General features: G+C 45.2%; 1 protein-coding gene and 1 long non-coding RNA gene across 2 annotated transcripts in view; one reads left to right on the top strand and one right to left on the bottom strand.

The window, feature by feature from the left end:
- The window catches only part of LOC121295720 (ras-related protein Rab-37-like), a 94,856-nt gene that overhangs the window by 47,259 nt on the left and 28,931 nt on the right, over positions 1–18,666 (bottom strand). The window contains exon 2 of the mRNA XM_041220713.1: positions 16,282–16,392. Coding sequence (XP_041076647.1) covers positions 16,282–16,392 — 111 coding nt within the window. The remainder of the gene's footprint in view (positions 1–16,281; positions 16,393–18,666) is intronic.
- LOC121295722 overlaps positions 14,476–18,666 on the top strand; it is a 28,158-nt gene continuing 23,967 nt past the window's right edge. Inside the window, exons 1-2 of the long non-coding RNA XR_005946964.1 lie at positions 14,476–14,789; positions 16,222–16,418. This is a non-coding gene — a long non-coding RNA (uncharacterized LOC121295722). The remainder of the gene's footprint in view (positions 14,790–16,221; positions 16,419–18,666) is intronic.

Below are 18,666 nucleotides of genomic sequence, written 5' to 3'. Positions count from 1 at the left end.
GGGCACTCAGGCAGTGGCGGGGGCGTGGGGCACTCAGGCAGTGGGGGTTGCGCGGGGCACTCCTCTTCTTGGGGTGGGACAGTTGAGCACAAAGTGTGCCCACTCTCCGCAGATGAGGCACAAACATGAGGCCTCGAGAGTGCAGAGGTAGGTGTAGGGTTAGAAATTTCCTGGAAATTTTGAGAGCTGTAAATTTCCACTGGCAATTTGGAGATTTTTGGGGGACTATTGTGAATTTTCGGAAATATTCGGGGAATTTTCATTTGCAATATTGGACAGATAAGTGATCTTGGATTAGGGTACTCAGGGTAACTCAGTTGTTTCAGAAGAAAGTAAAAACATGATCTGCACACTTTTAAACATTGGTTTCAAATGATTTGAACACTTTTATTATCTTATTAGCTTTGAACCAGGAATATTACTATTATGGTGCCTGAGATATTGATGCGAAAATGTCGGTCCCGCCGGCAGGTCCAGTGCAATATAGCACAAGTGTAGAGTTAATATCCTAAATAAAATGTTAAATTCATTTTATTCAGATCATTTAGCTGTATGTACAGTAGTTCAGTGACAGGCAGAGTTTGTAAGGTTGGACATCCACTTGACAAGCGCAGTTATAGCCAAAACTGTAGCACAGGTACCGTGCGGTCAGATTCTGATGCAATGTTTTTATGATTAAACTATAGCCTGCATTTCAGGATGCACAGCACATCTACCATTTTTCAAGGCCGTTATGCTGGTATTACTTTATACATAGAAGCCCTGGATTGACATAGAAAACTATTGCATTTTGATTATACACAGCACAATATTCTACTTGATTATTTTTAATTTTTACCAGTCTTCAATGTGTTTAGTTGTGATTAGACCTGTCTATCATCATTCAATCAGCCTTTTGAAATGCTGGCATCTGCTGCCTAGCAGATGTGATGTTCTCTGTGACCTTAAATTGGTAATATTTTGTTGTTAACTGATAAAAATATATTTTTAAAGTTTATAATAAGTAATCAAAGTTATTTATACGCACATCCATGAATCAAAAAAGGTGCAGAGTATGAAGTAGTTCAAAAAAGAATAAAGATATAGAATACCTGCTGTAACAAAGTGCCCGCCCCTGTGTATATTATCTGTTATGTGTTGCGTGTGGTGTGTTTAAATGTTGGTGTATAGACATTGGTACACGGGATATAAACGGGTCTGTGTAACACGAGTGTTTAAAAATGTATATGTGTATTTAGGCACGAGGATTGCACAGCACTTCACGTGCAAGTAAAATGTAGTAATATGTGAGCACGGGGAATTGCACTTTATTAATTCACGTGCTGGGATTCAAGTGAATAATTAATTGGTAATTGAATCCCAGCACAATAGTATATATAGATGCACGTTGTCACATACTGGCGGTTGGGTGTTCGGTGAGCGGAGAACGGGATTGGAGACGGAGGAAATAAGTAAAGTAGTAATAATAATAATAACAAAGTATCTGCTCACCGTGTTTGTCAGTGTCTGTCCGTGCACCGTTTTGTTAAGTTTAGTCTGTTTTCGTTTGTCTATTTATTTTGGCGTAGAGTGCCGTGTCCTGTGTTTTTCGTGTTTGTTTAAACCTTTTATTTTGTATTAAACCGGCGCCAACAGGCGTCTTCATCACTTCATTTCATCCGTCCTGTGTTTTGTGTATTGCCTTACCTTTCCTGGTTCTGACGCCGCCCACTTCGGCCGTCTCTGTGACACGTGGTGTCCTGCGTGGGATTTAACAGCGCCTCCAAGCGTCAGACCAGGAGAGGTTTTTTTTTGTGTGTGGAGAAAAAAAAAAAAAAAAAAAGGGGGCGTCTTTGTATTACAAAAAAAAAAAAAAAAGAAAGAAATGGGGAGAAGCAGGAAAGAGGATAAAGAGGTGAGGGACAGGGAGGAGGAGTGCCGCCTAAGGGCCAGACATCCCCGGCGATGTAACCAGTCCTTGCCGGGGTGCCTCCTCTGCAACCAGGACCATCTCTTTGCCAATTGTCCCTTCCGCTGCCCCTACCAGGAGGGAGAGGAGGAACTGCCACGGAAGAGGAAGGCAGAGGTCCCACCGCTGTCTCCACAGCCGCACCAGTCTCCTGCAAGGGAGGAAGAGCCGCACCAGTCCCCTGCAAGTGAGGGAGAGCCGCACCAGTCCCCTGTATCAAGGGGAGACTACACACCGCTCCCACCTCCACCACCAGGAGACTACACGCCGCTCCTACCTCCATGGGCAGGAGCAGAGCAGCAGGAGCTGCCTCTGCCTCCGCCACCTCCACCGGCAGGCGCAGAGCAGCAGGAGCTGCCTCTGCCTCCGCCACCTCCACCGGCAGGCGCAGAGCAGCAGGAGCTGCCTCTGCCTCCGCCACCTCCACCGGCAGGCGCAGAGCAGCAGGAGCTGCCTCTGCCTCCGCCACCTCCACCGGCAGGGGCAGAGCAGCAGGAGCTGCCTCTGCCTCCGCCACCTCCACCGGCAGGAGCAGAGCAGCAGGAGCTGCCTCTGCCTCCGCCACCTCCACCGGCAGGAGCAGAGCAGCAGGAGCTGCCTCTGCCTCCGCCACCTCCACCGGCAGGGGGAGAGCAGCAGGAGCTGCCTCTGCCTCCGCCACCTCCACCGGCAGGGGGAGAGCAGCAGGAGCTGCCTCTGCCTCCGCCACCTCCACCGGCAGAGCAGCAGGAGCTGCCTCTGCCTCCGCCACCTCCACCGGCAGGCGCAGAGCAGCAGGAGCTGCCTCTGCCTCCGCCACCTCCACCGGCAGGCGCAGAGCAGCAGGAGCTGCCTCTGCCTCCGCCACCAGCAGAGGGTGAATGCCTGCTGGGTCCCTGTCCACCAGCAGAGGGTGAATGCCTGCTGGGTCCCTGTCCACCAGCAGAGGGTGAATGCCTGCTGGTATCACTTCCCCCACCAGCAGAGGGTGAATGCCTGCTGGTATCACTTCCCCCACCAGCAGAGGGTGAATGCCTGCTGGGTCCCTGTCCACCAGCAGAGGGTGAATGCCTGCTGGGTCCCTGTCCACCAGCAGAGGGTGAATGCCTGCTGGGTCCCTGTCCACCAGCAGAGGGTGAATGCCTGCTGGTATCACTTCCCCCACCAGCAGAGGGTGAATGCCTGCTGGTATCACTTCCCCCACCAGCAGAGGGTGAATGCCTGCTGGTATCACTTCCCCCACCAGCAGAGGGTGAATGCCTGCTGGTATCACTTCCCCCACCATCACGAGGAGAGGAGCTGGAGCTTCCTCTGCCTCCACCTCCATCAGGGGGAGAGGAGCAGGAGCTGCCTCTCCCTGCACCACAAGGGCCAGGACTAGATGCTGGCGGTCCTCAGCAGCCCTTGCATAGGCTGCTGAGGGAAGCACGGGGAAGAACCTCCCGGCTGCAGTGGCCGAAAAGAGGGCCAACACCCGCACCCCAGCTTGTCCTGACTGCCAGCCTCGCTTCGCCCAGGGATGCCAGCCTCGCTTCGCCCAAGGATGCCAGCCTCGCTTCGCCCAAGGATGCCAGCCTCGCTTCGCCCAAGGATGCCAGCCTCGCTTCGCCCAAGGATGCCAGCCTCGCTTCGCCCAAGGATGCCTGCCTGCATCGCCTGGGGTTGCCCGCCGCTCTGCATCGCCTGGGGTTGCCCGCCGCTCTGCATCGCCTGGGGTTGCCCGCCGCTCTGCATCGCCTGGGGTTGCCCGCCGCTCCGCATCACAGCCGGGGGTACTGTGGCCGGAACCCCACGAAGGGGAGCTGCCGGCCACGAAGAAGGGGGAGGAGGCCTGGAGACCGCCAACCCCAGCAGCAGTTTCGCTGCCGGAGGAGGGGGAGGAGGTCTGGAGACCGCCAACCCCAGCAGCAGTTTCGCTGCCAGAGGAGGGGGAGGAGGTCTGGAGACCGCCAACCCCAGCAGCAGTTTCGCTGCCGGAGAAGGGGGAGGAGGTCTGGAGACCGCCAACCCCAGCAGCAGTTTCTCCGCCGGAGATCGTGGGGGAGGTCCGGAGACCTGCTCCCTCTGCAGTTTCTTCCCTGCAGGAAGAACGGTGGTTGAAGCCCCACCAAGGGGAGCTGCCGGCGCCGAAGGAGGGGGAAGGTCAGGAGACCATACCCCAAGCAGCCTTTCCGCTGCTAGGACTACCCTGGCAGGAGAATGCTACCCTGCTGACAGCATTACGACCTGTGGGCCCCTGGAAGCCTCTGGTCCTGGCCAAGGACTTTGGGCGGGACTTTTGGGCTTTTAAGGGGGGAGGTGGCCATTGAGGCCATGTGTGCTTTGCACAGGAGGGGGTATATGTAACAAAGTGCCCGCCCCTGTGTATATTATCTGTTATGTGTTGCGTGTGGTGTGTTTAAATGTTGGTGTATAGACATTGGTACACGGGATATAAACGGGTCTGTGTAACACGAGTGTTTAAAAATGTATATGTGTATTTAGGCACGAGGATTGCACAGCACTTCACGTGCAAGTAAAATGTAGTAATATGTGAGCACGGGGAATTGCACTTTATTAATTCACGTGCTGGGATTCAAGTGAATAATTAATTGGTAATTGAATCCCAGCACAATAGTATATATAGATGCACGTTGTCACATACTGGCGGTTGGGTGTTCGGTGAGCGGAGAACGGGATTGGAGACGGAGGAAATAAGTAAAGTAGTAGTAATAATAATAACAAAGTATCTGCTCACCGTGTTTGTCAGTGTCTGTCCGTGCACCGTTTTGTTAAGTTTAGTCTGTTTTCGTTTGTCTATTTATTTTGGCGTAGAGTGCCGTGTCCTGTGTTTTTCGTGTTTGTGTAAACCTTTTATTTTGTATTAAACCGGCGCCAACAGGCGTCTTCATCACTTCATTTCATCCGTCCTGTGTTTTGTGTATTGCCTTACCTTTCCTGGTTCTGACGCCGCCCACTTCGGCCGTCTCTGTGACACCTGCACACTAAATAAGCTCCCAAATAAACATAAACAGTTTTTATTTTTCAAAACAAAAGTTTTTGTGATCAATAAATGTCTGTCTGACCTATAAAGCCATAATACTTTGAAATCTTAGATTTTCATAAATAAAACCTCGAACATTATGTATGCAAATATTCTATAACTTTATTGAAATTCATAATAACCTACAATTGAAAATTCCCAAAATTTCTGACCCATTCATAATTTCCTAAACGTTCCCTGGAAAGTTTCCAAAATTCCCAGAATTTTTCTGGCGAGGCACAGGTGAAGCACCTGGTATAGTGCCCAGGCTCTGCTCAGGCGAGGCATCTGGTATAGTGCCCAGGCTCTGCACAGGAGAGGCATCTGGTATAGTGCCCAGGCTCTGCACAGGAGAGGCACCTGGTATAGTGCCCAGGCCCTGCACAGGAGAGGCACCTGGTATAGTGCCCAAACTCTGCTCAGGCGAGGCATCTGGTATAGTGCCCAGGCGAGGCACAGGCGAGGCACTTGGTATAGTGCCCAGGCTCTTCACATACGAGGTACCATCGGAGCACTTCCTGCATCCGACTTCCTTTCTCCATTTTATTTTTTTCTCCTTTCTTTCTCTAAAATCCTGACCTTCAGTCTCCAGGACCGCTATCCCGGGTAGCATTGGCAATGAGACTCAGAGACCAGAAGGTTGCAGTTTAAACACTGACAGGCATTAATCACCACAATACAAAAACAGCAAACAAACAAACAACCACAGCACCATACCTTCACCATTACCAATTTTAACACTCATGAGCACCCCATTTTTACACCTTTGGCTGTTTGGCCTAATTAATCATTAATCGTTTATTCAATTTACGGCTTCAGCCACATTCCCACATGTTTTTGCAAGGAGGAATATAACCCCCTCCCACCCACCAATAGCTGGGTTTCATAAACCTACTGAGAAGCAGGCAGTGTCAGAAACAATCTGCTGCACAACACTGTGCCTCATAAGACAGGGCACAAGTAGAGCACAGACAGCCTCAATTCAAGGTCCTGGACTGGCACAGCTGCAGGACGCCCACAGCTAAACCCTACAGGGTCCTGGATTGACACAGCTACAGGACGCCTACAGCTAAACCCTACAGGATCCTAGACTGACACAGCTGCAGGACGCCCACAGCTAAACCCTACAGGGTCCTGGACTGACACAGCTGCAGGACACCCACAGATAAACCCTACCCTAAACCCTAACCTCAGCAAATCTGAAACTTATACTGTATAAATACATACTCAAAACTGCATTAGATATGAATTCAAACTCAAAACTGCATTAGATATAAATTCAAACTCAAAACTGCATGAGATGTGAATTCAAACTCAAAACTGCATTAGATATGAATTCAAACTCAAAACTGCATTAGATATGAATTCAAACTCAAAACTGCATTCGATATGAATGCAAACTCAAGACAGCATTAGATATGAATTCAAACTCAAAACTGCATTAGATAGTAATACAAACTCAAAACTGCATTAAATATGAATAAAAACTCAAAACTGCATTAGATAAGGGCAAAGGCACTCCGCAGATGTCGCTAGTTTAGGTCAAGGCTATTCCACAGCCGACAGCGGATGGGAGTTCCAAGGGGGTGGCGCACAATTGGCCGAGCACTGCCAGGGTGTCCTCTGGCTCACCGAGCACCAGCGACCCGTGTAGACTGGCTTGGCAATCATGGGCCTGCCTGCAAGCTACCCAGAGCTGCGTGGTCCTCCAACGTTGTAGCTCCGAGGTGGTTGCTTGGCAGGCCCACAGAGTGTAAAGAAGCAGACGGCTGATGGCATACATTTTGGAGGACACGTGTGTCCGTCTTCGTCCCTTCCTTGTCAGCGCGGGGAGACATTTCAAATTGGGGAGAAAATAATAAATAATTGCCGAAAAAAAAAAAAAAAAAAAAAAAAAAAAACTACAATAAGTATGAATGCAAACTCAAAACTGCATTAGATATGACTTCAACCTCAAAACTACAGCAGCTCAGCAAGAACGTTAGGTTACTTACCATAACCCTGATTCCCTGAAAGAGAAGACAACCACCAAGCAATACTTTTGGGCTATGCCTGCCTTAGGTAGGTATTCTCTGAGCATTTTATGTCAGAGCTGCCAATAGGCCCCTTGGTGGAGTGATATCCTCGGTCCTGCCTGAATAAGCAGTCGCTTTGCGGAGCTCATTTCTGTTTTGCATCGAACCCGCGAATGCGAGTGATGAGACCTCGGAAGGTTTGGAGGTTGTTACCAGGGTTACGGTAAGTAACGTAACGTTCCCTTTCAATTCGAAGACGATCACTTACCAATACTTTTGGGAAAGTATACCAGAGTCGTTGCGAGGGAGTGTGAGCGGAAAGCATATGAGGGAACTCTTGCTACCGCCAACTAGTGCTGGTGGTGTGCGTGTACAACCTCAAGGACCCTTGTGCCTAATGCAGGAATAGATGGAGCTACCACATTAAGTCGGTAGAACCTGGTGAATGTATGCAGTATAGCCCAGCTAGTCACTGTACAAATGTCAGTCAATGAGGCACCTCGAAAGAGAGCCCATGACGCATCCATACCTCTGGTAGAGTGTGAAACCAATCTCCCAGGTGTGGGTAGGCCGGCATTATTGTCGATACTGTGTCCATAATCCAGTGGGCCAGTCGCTGCCTCGAGAGGGTTTAAGAACATAAGAACATAAGAAAGTTTACAAACGAGAGGAGGCCATTCGGCCCATCTTGCTCGTTCGGTTGTTAGTAGCTTATTGATCCCAAAATCTCATCAAGCAGCTTCTTGAAGGATCCCAGGGTGTCAGCTTCAACAACATTACTGGGGAGTTGATTCCAGACCCTCACTATTCTCTGTGTAAAAAAGTGTCTCCTATTTTCTGTTCTGAATGCCCCTTTTTCTAAACTCCATTTGTGACCCCTGGTCCTTGTTTCTTTTTTCAGGTTGAAAAAGTCCTTTGCGTCGACACTGTCAATACCTTTTAGAATTTTGAATGCTTGAATTAGGTCGCCACGTAGTCTTCTTTGTTCAAGACTGAACAGATTCAATTCTTTTAGCCTGTCTGCATACGACATGCCTTTTAAGCCCGGAATAATTCTGGTCGCTCTTCTTTGCACTCTTTCTAGAGCAGCAATATCTTTTTTATAGCGAGGTGACCAGAACTGCACACAATATTCAAGATGAGGTCTTACTAGTGCATTGTACAGTTTTAACATTACTTCCCTTGATTTAAATTCAACACTTTTCACAATGTATCCGAGTATCTTATTAGCCTTTTTTATAGCTTCCCCACATTGCCTAGATGAAGACATTTCTGAGTCAACAAAAACTCCTAGGTCTTTTTCATAGATTCCTTCTCCAATTTCAATATCTCCCATATGATATTTATAATGTACATTTTTATTTCCTGCGTGCAGTACCTTACACTTTTCTCTATTAAATGTCATTTGCCATGTATCTGCCCAGTTCTGAATCTTGTCTAGATCATTTTGAATGACCTTTGCTGCTGCAACAGTGTTTGCCACTCCTCCTACTTTTGTGTCGTCTGCAAATTTAACAAGTTTGCTTACTATACCAGAATCTAAATCATTAATGTAGATTAGGAATAGCAGAGGACCTAATACTGATCCCTGTGGTACACCACTGGTTACCACACTCCATTCTGAGGTTTTTCCTCTAATCAGTACTTTCTGTTTTCTACATGTTAACCACTCCCTAATCCATGTACATGTGTTTCCTTGAATCCCAACTGCGTTCAGTTTGAGAATTAATCTTTTGTGTGGGACTTTGTCAAAAGCTTTCTGGAAATCTAAATAAACCATGTCATATGCTTTGCAATTATCCATTATCGATGTTGCATCCTCAAAAAAATCAAGCAAGTTAGTTAGGCACGATCTCCCTTTCCTAAAACCATGTTGACTGTCTCCCAGTACCCTGTTACCATATAGGTAATTTTCCATTTTGGATCTTATTATAGTTTCCATAAGTTTGCATATAATAGAAGTCAGGCTTACTGGTCTGTAGTTACCTGGTTCAGTTTTGTTTCCCTTTTTGTGGATCGGTATTACGTTTGCAATTTTCCAGTCTGTCGGTACCACCCCTGTGTCAAGAGACTGCTGCATGATCTTGGTTAGCGGTTTGTAAATTACTTCTTTCATTTCTTTGAGTACTACTGGGAGGATCTCATCCGGCCCAGGGGATTTGTTTATTTTAAGAGCTCCTAGTCCCTTTAACACTTCTGCCTCAGTTATGCTAAAGTTATTTAAAACTGGATAGGAACTGGATGACATGTGGGGCATGTTGTCAGTATCTTCCTTTGTAAAAACTTGTGAAAAGTAATCATTTAACATATTTGCTATTTTTTTTTCTTCCTCTATGATTTTGCCATTTGTATCTCTTAAACATTTAATCTCCTCTTTGAATGTTCTCTTGCTGTTGTAATATTGGAAAAACATTTTGGAATTGGTTTTAGCTCCCTTAGCAATGTTCATTTCTATTTCTCTCTTGGCCTTTCTAACTTCCTTTTTGACTTGCGTTTGCAGTTCTGTGTACTCTTTCTGTGTACTTTCTTTTTGGTCCTTTTTTAATGCTCTGTAAAGTGCCTTTTTTCGCTGAATATTTTTTTTAATTGATCTATTAAACCATTTTGGCAATTTAGTTTTACATTTAGATTTGTCTACTTTAGGGATATAATTGTTTTGCGCCTCTAGTACTACATTTTTGAAGAACAACCATCCTTCTTCTGTGGGTGTTTTCTCTATTTTACTCCAATCTACTTCTGTTAGTCTCTGTTTCATGCCTTCATAGTTTGCTTTTCTAAAATTGTAAACCTTAGCTTTAGTCTTTACTTTTGAGGATTTAAAAAACACTTCAAATGAGACCATGTTGTGGTCTGAGTTTGCCAGTGGTTCTCTGACCTCTGTTTTAGTTATTCTATCTTCGTTATTTGAAAAGACTAAATCAAGGCATGCCTCCCCTCTAGTGGGTGCCTTCACAAATTGTGTTAGGAAGCAGTCATTTGTCATTTCCACCATTTCTATTTCATCCTTCGCGCTACCCACCGGGTTTTCCCATTTTATTTGGGGGAAGTTGAAATCCCCCATTAGTATGGCTTCTCCTTTGCTACACACATTTCTAATGTCATTGTATAACAGATTATTTTGCTCACCGTCTGAATCTGGCGGTCTATAGCATGCTCCTATTATTATGCCTTTTGAATTTTTGTCTGTTATTCTGACCCATATTGATTCGGTTTTATTTTCTTTGTCCAGGTTTAACACCTGGGCTTCAAGACTGTTTCTTATGTATAGCGCTACCCCTCCTCCTCTTCTGTCCTGCCTGTCTTTCCTATACAGTGTATACCCACAAATATTATATTCGTCCCCATCACTCTCAGACAACCACGTTTCTGTAACACCTATCACATCATAGTTACCTGTTAGTGCAGTAGCTTCAAGTTCTAGAATTTTGTTTCTGATACTTCTAGCATTTAGATAAATACATTTAATGGTTGTCTTACCTGAGTTGTTGTTCTTGTTTTGATGCGGTCTCCCTTCTGTTTTTTTGTTGATTTCTCCCCCCTTCCTTTCTAGTTTAAATGCTTCTGAACCTGCTCGAGGATCTTTTCTCCAAGTAGACTAGTTCCCTTGTTATTTAAATGCAGTCCATCCCGTCTATACAGATAGTCCTCGTTGTAGAAAGTGGTCCAATGATCAAGATAGGTGAAGCCTTCCCGTGTGCACCACGTCTTCAACCATTCGTTTTGATTAATTATTTCCAGCTGTCCATATGGTCCTTTGCAAGGTGCGGGTAGTATACCAGAAAATACCACAGTTTTGGTTTTCTCTTTTAATTTCCTTCCTAGCTCTCTGAATTTGTTTTGCAGGGATTTTGGTCTGTCTCTTCCAATGTTGTTTGTACCGATGTGGACGACTACTACCGGGTCGTCTCCTGTTCGTTCTAGGAGCCTGTCCACGTTTTCAGTGATGTGCTTGACCGAGGCTCCCGGAAGGCAGCACACTGTTGTAGTAAGGGGGTCCAAACTGCGAACTGAACTTGCTGTGTTTCTCAATATGGAGTCCCCAACAATCATGACCTCCCTTCTTTTTACTGTCTTGTCACCACTGTCAATAGGGTCCTGGATGTTGTTCCTTTCATTCTCTTGTTGTTGGTTCTGCTCATCAAAATTCTGAAGTGACTCAAATTTGTTGGTTGTTTTGATTTCTGGTGGTTGTGTTTGACGAAGTTTCTTTTTTTCCCTGCTTCTGCCTACCTGAACCCAGCTGTTCTGACCTTCTATCTCCCTGGTGGCTTTCAGTCTGTTAGGGGTGATGCAGACTTCCATGAATTGTGGGTGTGCCAGTTCCTCAAGATCCTGTTGCTGTCTCACTTCTTCCAGCTCCATTTCTAGCATACTTACTAGTTTATGCAAATCCTGGATCGTGCGGCACTTTACGCACACTTGGTTTAGCTCCGCTGGGTTTTCTCGGATTTCCCACATCAAGCAGGTGTCACAGATTACTGGCTTGAAGACCATGTTGAGGGTTTTTTTTTTTTTTGAAGTTTAGTTTCTTCTGCAGCCGTCAACCTGCTTTCAAACTGCTTCGAAACTGCTCTGTACTTTTCCACGCCTGTACTTCTCCCACTCGCTGTCGCTTCCACTCGCTGTCGCTGGGAAGACTGCCTCGTTTAACTGCGTTGTTCTGCTGTGCTGTCGGCTCCTCCCCTCGCCCGTGTCTCAGAACGGCGCTGAATTTGAATCAGCTGCTCCGAGTTTCAGCTTGTTTGTTATCAGAAAAACACACGCGGCTGTGTTTCCCCAATGTCCTCTGTTTTCTGATTAAAGCAATTCAAGATGCAATTTCTCCTTTCTGCTTCGAAACTGCTCTGTACTTTTCCACGCTGTACTTCTCCCACTCGCTGTCGCTTCCACTCGCTGTCGCTGGGAAGACTGCCTCGTTTAACTGCGTTGTTCTGCTGTGCTGTCGGCTCCTCCCCTCGCCCGTGTCTCAAAACGGCGCTGAATTTGAATCAGCTGCTCCGAGTTTCAGCTTGTTTGTTATCAGAAAAACACACGCGGCTGTGTTTCCCCAATGTCCTCTGTTTTCTGATTAAAGCAATTCAAGATGCAATTTCTCCTTTCTGCTTCGAAACTGCTCTGTACTTTTCCACGCCTGTACTTCTCCCACTCGCTGTCGCTTCCACTCGCTGTCGCTGGGAAGACTGCCTCGTTTAACTGCGTTGTTCTGCTGTGCTGTCGGCTCCTCCCCTCGCCCGTGTCTCAAAACGCCGCTGAATTTGAATCAGCTGCTCCGAGTTTCAGCTTGTTTGTTATCAGAAAAACACACGCGGCTGTGTTTCCCCAATGTCCTCTGTTTTCTGATTAAAGCAATTCAAGATGCAATTTCTCCTTTCTGCTTCGAAACTGCTCTGTACTTTTCCACGCTGTACTTCTCCCACTCGCTGTCGCTTCCACTCGCTGTCGCTGGGAAGACTGCCTCGTTTAACTGCGTTGTTCTGCTGTGCTGCCGGCTCCTCCCCTCGCCCGTGTCTCAAAACGGCGCTGAATTTGAATCAGCTGCTCCGAGTTTCAGCTTGTTTGTTATCAGAAAAACACACGCGGCTGTGTGTTTCCCCAATGTCCTCTGTTTTCTGATTAAAGCAATTCAAGATGCAATTTCTCCTTTCTGCTTCGAAACTGCTCTGTACTTTTCCACGCTGTACTTCTCCCACTCGCTGTCGCTTCCACTCGCTGTCGCTGGGAAGACTGCCTCGTTTAACTGCGTTGTTCTGCTGTGCTGCCGGCTCCTCCCCTCGCCCGTGTCTCAAAACGGCGCTGAATTTGAATCAGCTGCTCCGAGTTTCAGCTTGTTTGTTATCAGAAAAACACACGCGGCTGTGTTTCCCCAATGTCCTCTGTTTTCTGATTAAAGCAATTCAAGATGCAATTTCTCCTTTCTGCTTCGAAACTGCTCTGTACTTTTCCACGCTGTACTTCTCCCACTCGCTGTCGCTTCCACTCGCTGTCGCTGTTTGACCCAGGGTTGAGCAAACAAAGAGCTTGTCAGACTGACGCAGCCTTTTCTTCCTGTCCACATAACCTCCGAATGTCTTCACTGGGCAGAGGGAATTCAGTTTCCTATCCTCCTCTGAATCAAAGGGAGAGGGATGGAAGGCCTCTAGTTCCACTGATTGGTTCCAGTGGAAAGCTATAATCACCTTAGGTAAGAATGCAGTATTCGTGCGAAACAATATCCTGTTTCCATTATCCCAAACACACATACAGGAACTGTGACCCGCTTAGCAGAGGTGATGGCCAATAAAAAGGCTGTCTTCATAGAGAGATGGAATGTATAGTCTCAAATGGGGCCTTAGTGAAAACCTCCAATTCCACGTCCAGACTCCACTTGGGGAGGACGTCCTTTCTAGGGGAAAACAGCCACCGAACACCCTTTAGAAAATGGGTCGCCAGAATATGGACACCCTGGGATACTGTGTCTGGGATGTGGCATGCAGATATAGCTGTCAGGTACACTTTCAGCATAGAGGGGGACCTGCCCACCTCTAGCAAATATTGCATAAACTGTAAAATAATTGCTATGAGGCAGTAGATGGGGTCATGACCTCTGGCCATACACCACTTTTGAAAATACCTCTAGTTGTAAGCATACAGTGCTCTTGTGGAGGAAACCCTAGCGTTCTGCAGTGCACTAATGACCGCATCTGAAAGGCGGACAGACCTACAGCTGGAGTCTGCTCGGTTCTGGGTCACCACGCCTGGCAGGTGAGCTGTAAAACTGTATTATTATTGTTATTACCAAGCGCACCGAGTAGGTGGCTGAAACAAGCCGACTGATTCAACTCAACAGCGGGCGCAGCCGAGCTGGGTCCTGGTGGAGGAATCACGCTTATTTTCTCTCTTTTTTTTTTTTTAAACTGCAAGACAGTAAAGGAAAAACACACACACACACACACACACAACAGCAAGCTGTGAGGGTAAAAAGAACAGTTACCATGTCAAGAGAGAGAGAGAGAGAGAGAGAGAGAGAGAGAGAGAGAGAGAGAGAGAGAGAGAGAGGAGAGAGAGAGAGAGAGAGAGAGAGAGAGAGAGAGAGAGAGAGAGAGAGAGAGAGAGAGAGAGAGAGAGAGAGAGAGCGAGCGAGCAAGCTTTTTCACACAGGCCAATCACAGCAACTGGACAAGGGTGTCTAGCCTGGACTGTGTGCAGTCACACAAAGGGGCAGCGCGTAGCCTACAGCAGAGTGGAGCACTGTCTACAGGCAGAGGGCATCGAGGCACCAACTGATGCACCGAAGCGCCGGGGAGCAGCTAATGCAGCAGTGCCTACCCAACTGCATGTAGTCAGCCACCTGATCAGCACACAGCATGCACCAGGGGAGACACAGGCCAAAGCCATAGCGGACAAGGACTCAGTTAGTAAGATAAAAAAGGAGAAGAAAGAACATACTATTTTTTTTATTTTTTTTTTAAGGCCAGACGCACCGAGGTGGGTGTGCCAAGGCAGCCAGCGAGACTACTGAACAGCGGGGCAGGTTAGAACACAGCCCCAGTGGAGAACACACGGCTGACTGGCTGTTGTTGCTCAACAGCGGGGGCTGCAAGCTGAGCCCAGGTGGAGACGTGGTGTTCTCCCTGAAGGTGTAGGTTGAAAGACAACACGCACCCAGAAATACCACACAATATGGACAGCTGAGAAAAGACGGACTGAGACACAAATGAAGCAGGCCGTGAGAAAGAAAAATGACACTCAAATAGAGCCATTGATTCCACAAGAGCAGCAAGCCAGATCTCAGCACAAATGCAGAAGAACTGCAGTCGACAGAGGAACTCTTTCAAAACACACTCAGGTTAGTGACACAGATTACTAACCTTACCATAGTGAGAGGCAAAAGAGGAAGTGAGTTCTGCAGAGCGACTGCTTATTCCCCAAGGACGTCACTCCACGGAGGGGCCTATCGGCAGTTTTGACATAAAATGCTCAGTGAATACCTACCTAAGGCAGGCATAGCCCAAAAGTATTGGTTGGTGGTCATTTTTTAATTGAAAGGGAACTGATTTGGAAGGCAGAGAATACAGTTTCAAAACTACAAATAATAAACACCATGTACTTAATACTGAGATGAAAAACCATGGCACCATCTCCCATTTAGACATGTGTGATATTGAATAATTATAAAACCAAGATAGGCTTTTTATTTGTGTGATCCAGAGCAACATATTGAGGTGTAGTAACTGGGTAAATATAGTCAACTGTAGGAAAACTAAGCTAAACATAGGAAAGCAATTCAAGATATTTTGTAAATTACAATTACATTTTAACTTTAAAAATGTTATTTATAAAACTTAAAATGCTCATTTATACAATCTGAATAAAACATTTATTCAAACTTTATCAAAGGTTGCTGAAGCTGAAAAACTGGAAGCAATTGCATGAATGTGTCCTGTTGTGCACTTCATTTACTACGTAGGGATGTGACGGGGAACTGCCCCGTCTATATGAATGCGTTTGGGACTGGCAGGGGGGGGGTTAAATTCCTCCCTGCCAGGAAAAAATGTGAGAATGCGGCTGGAGCTCTAATTGAATGATTAGTAATTATTGATTAATTGGGCTCCAGCCACAGGGAATAAAAGCCAGGGGAGAGGCCCTGGCTGTGAGGTGTTCTTTTGTTTGGGAGTTTGTTTTGTGTTTAGAAGAAAGGAGTGTCTTGTTTTAAAAGACTTTGAACCGGACTGTTTATGTTGTAAGTTAATTTTGATTATTTGTGTTTGAACCTCTTTCTGTTGGCCCTTGTACCTGTTTATTTGATTATTTTATTTAATAAAGAACTTTAATTTTGACTATACATTGTCTCTGAGCCTCAGCCCTCTGTCATCCTGTCACAAGGGTTGACATGAACGAAGCACATGTTATAACATGGTTAAAGAACGCTCTTAGTTTCCATGCCTTGTATATTGCTCTTTCTATGTCAATTCATCACAGCAATGATTGCAAAACATACCACTCAACAATAGAAGAGCAGATTGGTTATGGACAGGAAAGAAAGCTTTGAATGGGAAGCAACTATTTCACTCTAAGTGAAATTAGAAAGTACACAGACTACTAGACTACCTTCAGTGTATGGTAGCATTGTGTGCTCTAATACAAATGCATGCTTGCTATTGCATGTGTTTTGTTCAAGATTGCTTCTACACAATGATTGAGAGTGCATGACTGAGACTTACGGAATTGCTTCATTAGCTTGAACCTTTTAAACTGTTTTTGCACTTCAATCCCAACAGAGTGTGGGAGTAAACTCATCTTATTGTGAAGAACACCTGCTGTGCCATACAATCACTTACTGTAAACCCAATGCCCACAGTGGCGGAGAAAGAACCAGGAATGAACTTCCCCTGATCAAACTGAACCAGCAGAGATGTCTTGCCAACCCCACTGTCGCCGACCAGGATCGTCTGAGGAAAGACACAGTTATCAGCTGGTGGGCACACTGTCTGGAACTACTGCATTTCCACCTTCCATTACTACTTTAAGACAAAACAAAACAGTACAAAAATGAAAGAACACTGGCATGTGGGTATATGACAGAAATACAATGAATCTTGGTTGTAAATCTCCATCCCGACCTGTGAGGGCGCTAAGCAACGAGAACAGAGTTCTTTGGATGGGCTGGTCTGACAGTTTTTTCCCAGGGTCGGCCAGTCTGAAAGAAGGCGAGACTCCATTGCAAGAGTGCATTGACCAGGAAGGGAAAATGATGTAACAGCTGCAGATTGTAGAGACAGCTGCATTCATTTACCAAGGGGTCATGCGTGACAGCATAAAAGGGGACGGAGAATTGCAATCTGTTCCTTCGCTTGGTTTTGTAATCTAAAACTAGAAGGACTAGTTCAATTATCTTGTTTGTAAACCACCAGATGGCTAGCGCGTATCCGGCGCTGTTGCCAGCACAAAGCCAGAACAACACTTCACCATAATAACATAATAAAACTGTTATCACCTACCACAAGCACTCACCCAGGACTGGTGACCATGTTGGTGTTATTGTAGGAAGGATAATTTGTGTATATTGTTGGACTGCAACCCGTCATTTGTTTTCCTCTGTGCACTACACATTGTGTATTGCCGGGGTTTATTATTTGGTCACCAGACCAAGATAAAAATAAACACCTTTTCCAAATGGGGAAAAAATTAGTTTGTTTCATTCCTGCACTGTATAACCTCTGCACCTGTATCCACTCATCTACCTTGTCACAGGGTACAATATCATTCCGGCTCCTCTCTGACTCCTCTATGGACTTGGTGCAAGAACATAGCACAAGCAATCGATGTGTGAGTCATTTTCTAAACAGGGAGCTCTTTCCTGATGCTTTTTAAAAGGCTGTTTGAATTCCCATCTTCACAGTCTTATATTTAGAGTTTGAAATCAAAACTGCTGAAAAAGCCAACAATTTGACTTTTTAAATGTCCTGAATCATTGAAACATCAAAATCGGTTATTCTGGACTATGTGTAGATATCATCAGAACAATATTGAATAAACTGTGAAAGAATGCAATAACACACGTAGCTGTTGGATACAGGGATATTTAATATAATAAAATTATAGGTGTTGGATACAGGGATATTTAATACAATATAATTACAGGTGATGGATACAGGAATATTGAGTAGTTCACATAAAGCTGTTATATACATGAATGTTAAGCGCCTAAGTAATAACACAAACAGGAATGGCACTTGTAGGTAGGGGCCTAGCTAATTCACAGCGGTGTCACCGACTATAAAATCTGGTCCTCCCTTTTACATTATAGTAAAATCCAATACAGTTACAGTGCTTATAGTAAATATTCACCCCTGTTGAGTAGGTTGTGTAAATCCAAAAAAAAAAAAAAATTTAAATGCTTCAAGAATTCAGGTTGTAACACAACAAACTGTGAAAACGTCCAAGGGGGGTGAATACTTCCTATAGACACTTTATATGCAGGCCTTTACAGGTTACAGATGTGAATAATAGCTTGTTTCCATAAAAAAAATTAATTAACTCGACAGACAGGATTTACTGACTGAAACTTTACAGCAGTGAATAAAATTCAGGGCTCAAATCACTGCGATATGATCGTGAAAGTTACCAAAATGTACCGTTGGGTAGAGCCCTACTTATAGGTGTCTGGTTCAGAGACCTTTTGGCTTTATGATTTTAGTCTTGAAATCAATATCCGGGGGTTAATTCAATTGAGAGGATTCAGATAAGGGAATGCTTAAGCTATAAATGTTACATACACAGCTGTATAAGCAACTTTTACACCACTAAGCAGTAGGTGCTGGTTTCCTAGCAATTTATAAAAAAAAACAACAAATAGACAAACATGTCAGATGAAAAAAGTTTAAGAAATATATAATGTAAACACTAGTAACTAAATTAAATATATATAATGTGGATAAAATACAAACAGATACAGCAATAAAAACTAAAATACATCTATACATACTTACAAACATACATACATAAATATACATATTATAAAAATGCTAGCTCAAACAAATATGTTTAGTCTGGTTTTAAAACAGATAGTCTCAGCTTCACTCACATTTTTTGGTAGCTCATTCCAAAGTTTGGGGGCTTGGTGGAATCTCCCGCCCCTTTATGTTTATTAGTGTTTTATATTGTATGTAGTGTGTTTAATGTTGGTGTTTATGTATAAAATACATGGGATATAAATATGGGTT

The sequence above is a fragment of the Polyodon spathula genome, chromosome 20 (genome assembly GCF_017654505.1).
Source record: "Polyodon spathula isolate WHYD16114869_AA chromosome 20, ASM1765450v1, whole genome shotgun sequence".
NCBI lineage: Eukaryota > Metazoa > Chordata > Actinopteri > Acipenseriformes > Polyodontidae > Polyodon > Polyodon spathula.
The sequence above is the reverse complement of the archived record's forward strand: the minus strand, read 5'-3'. Positions and strand labels throughout refer to the sequence as shown.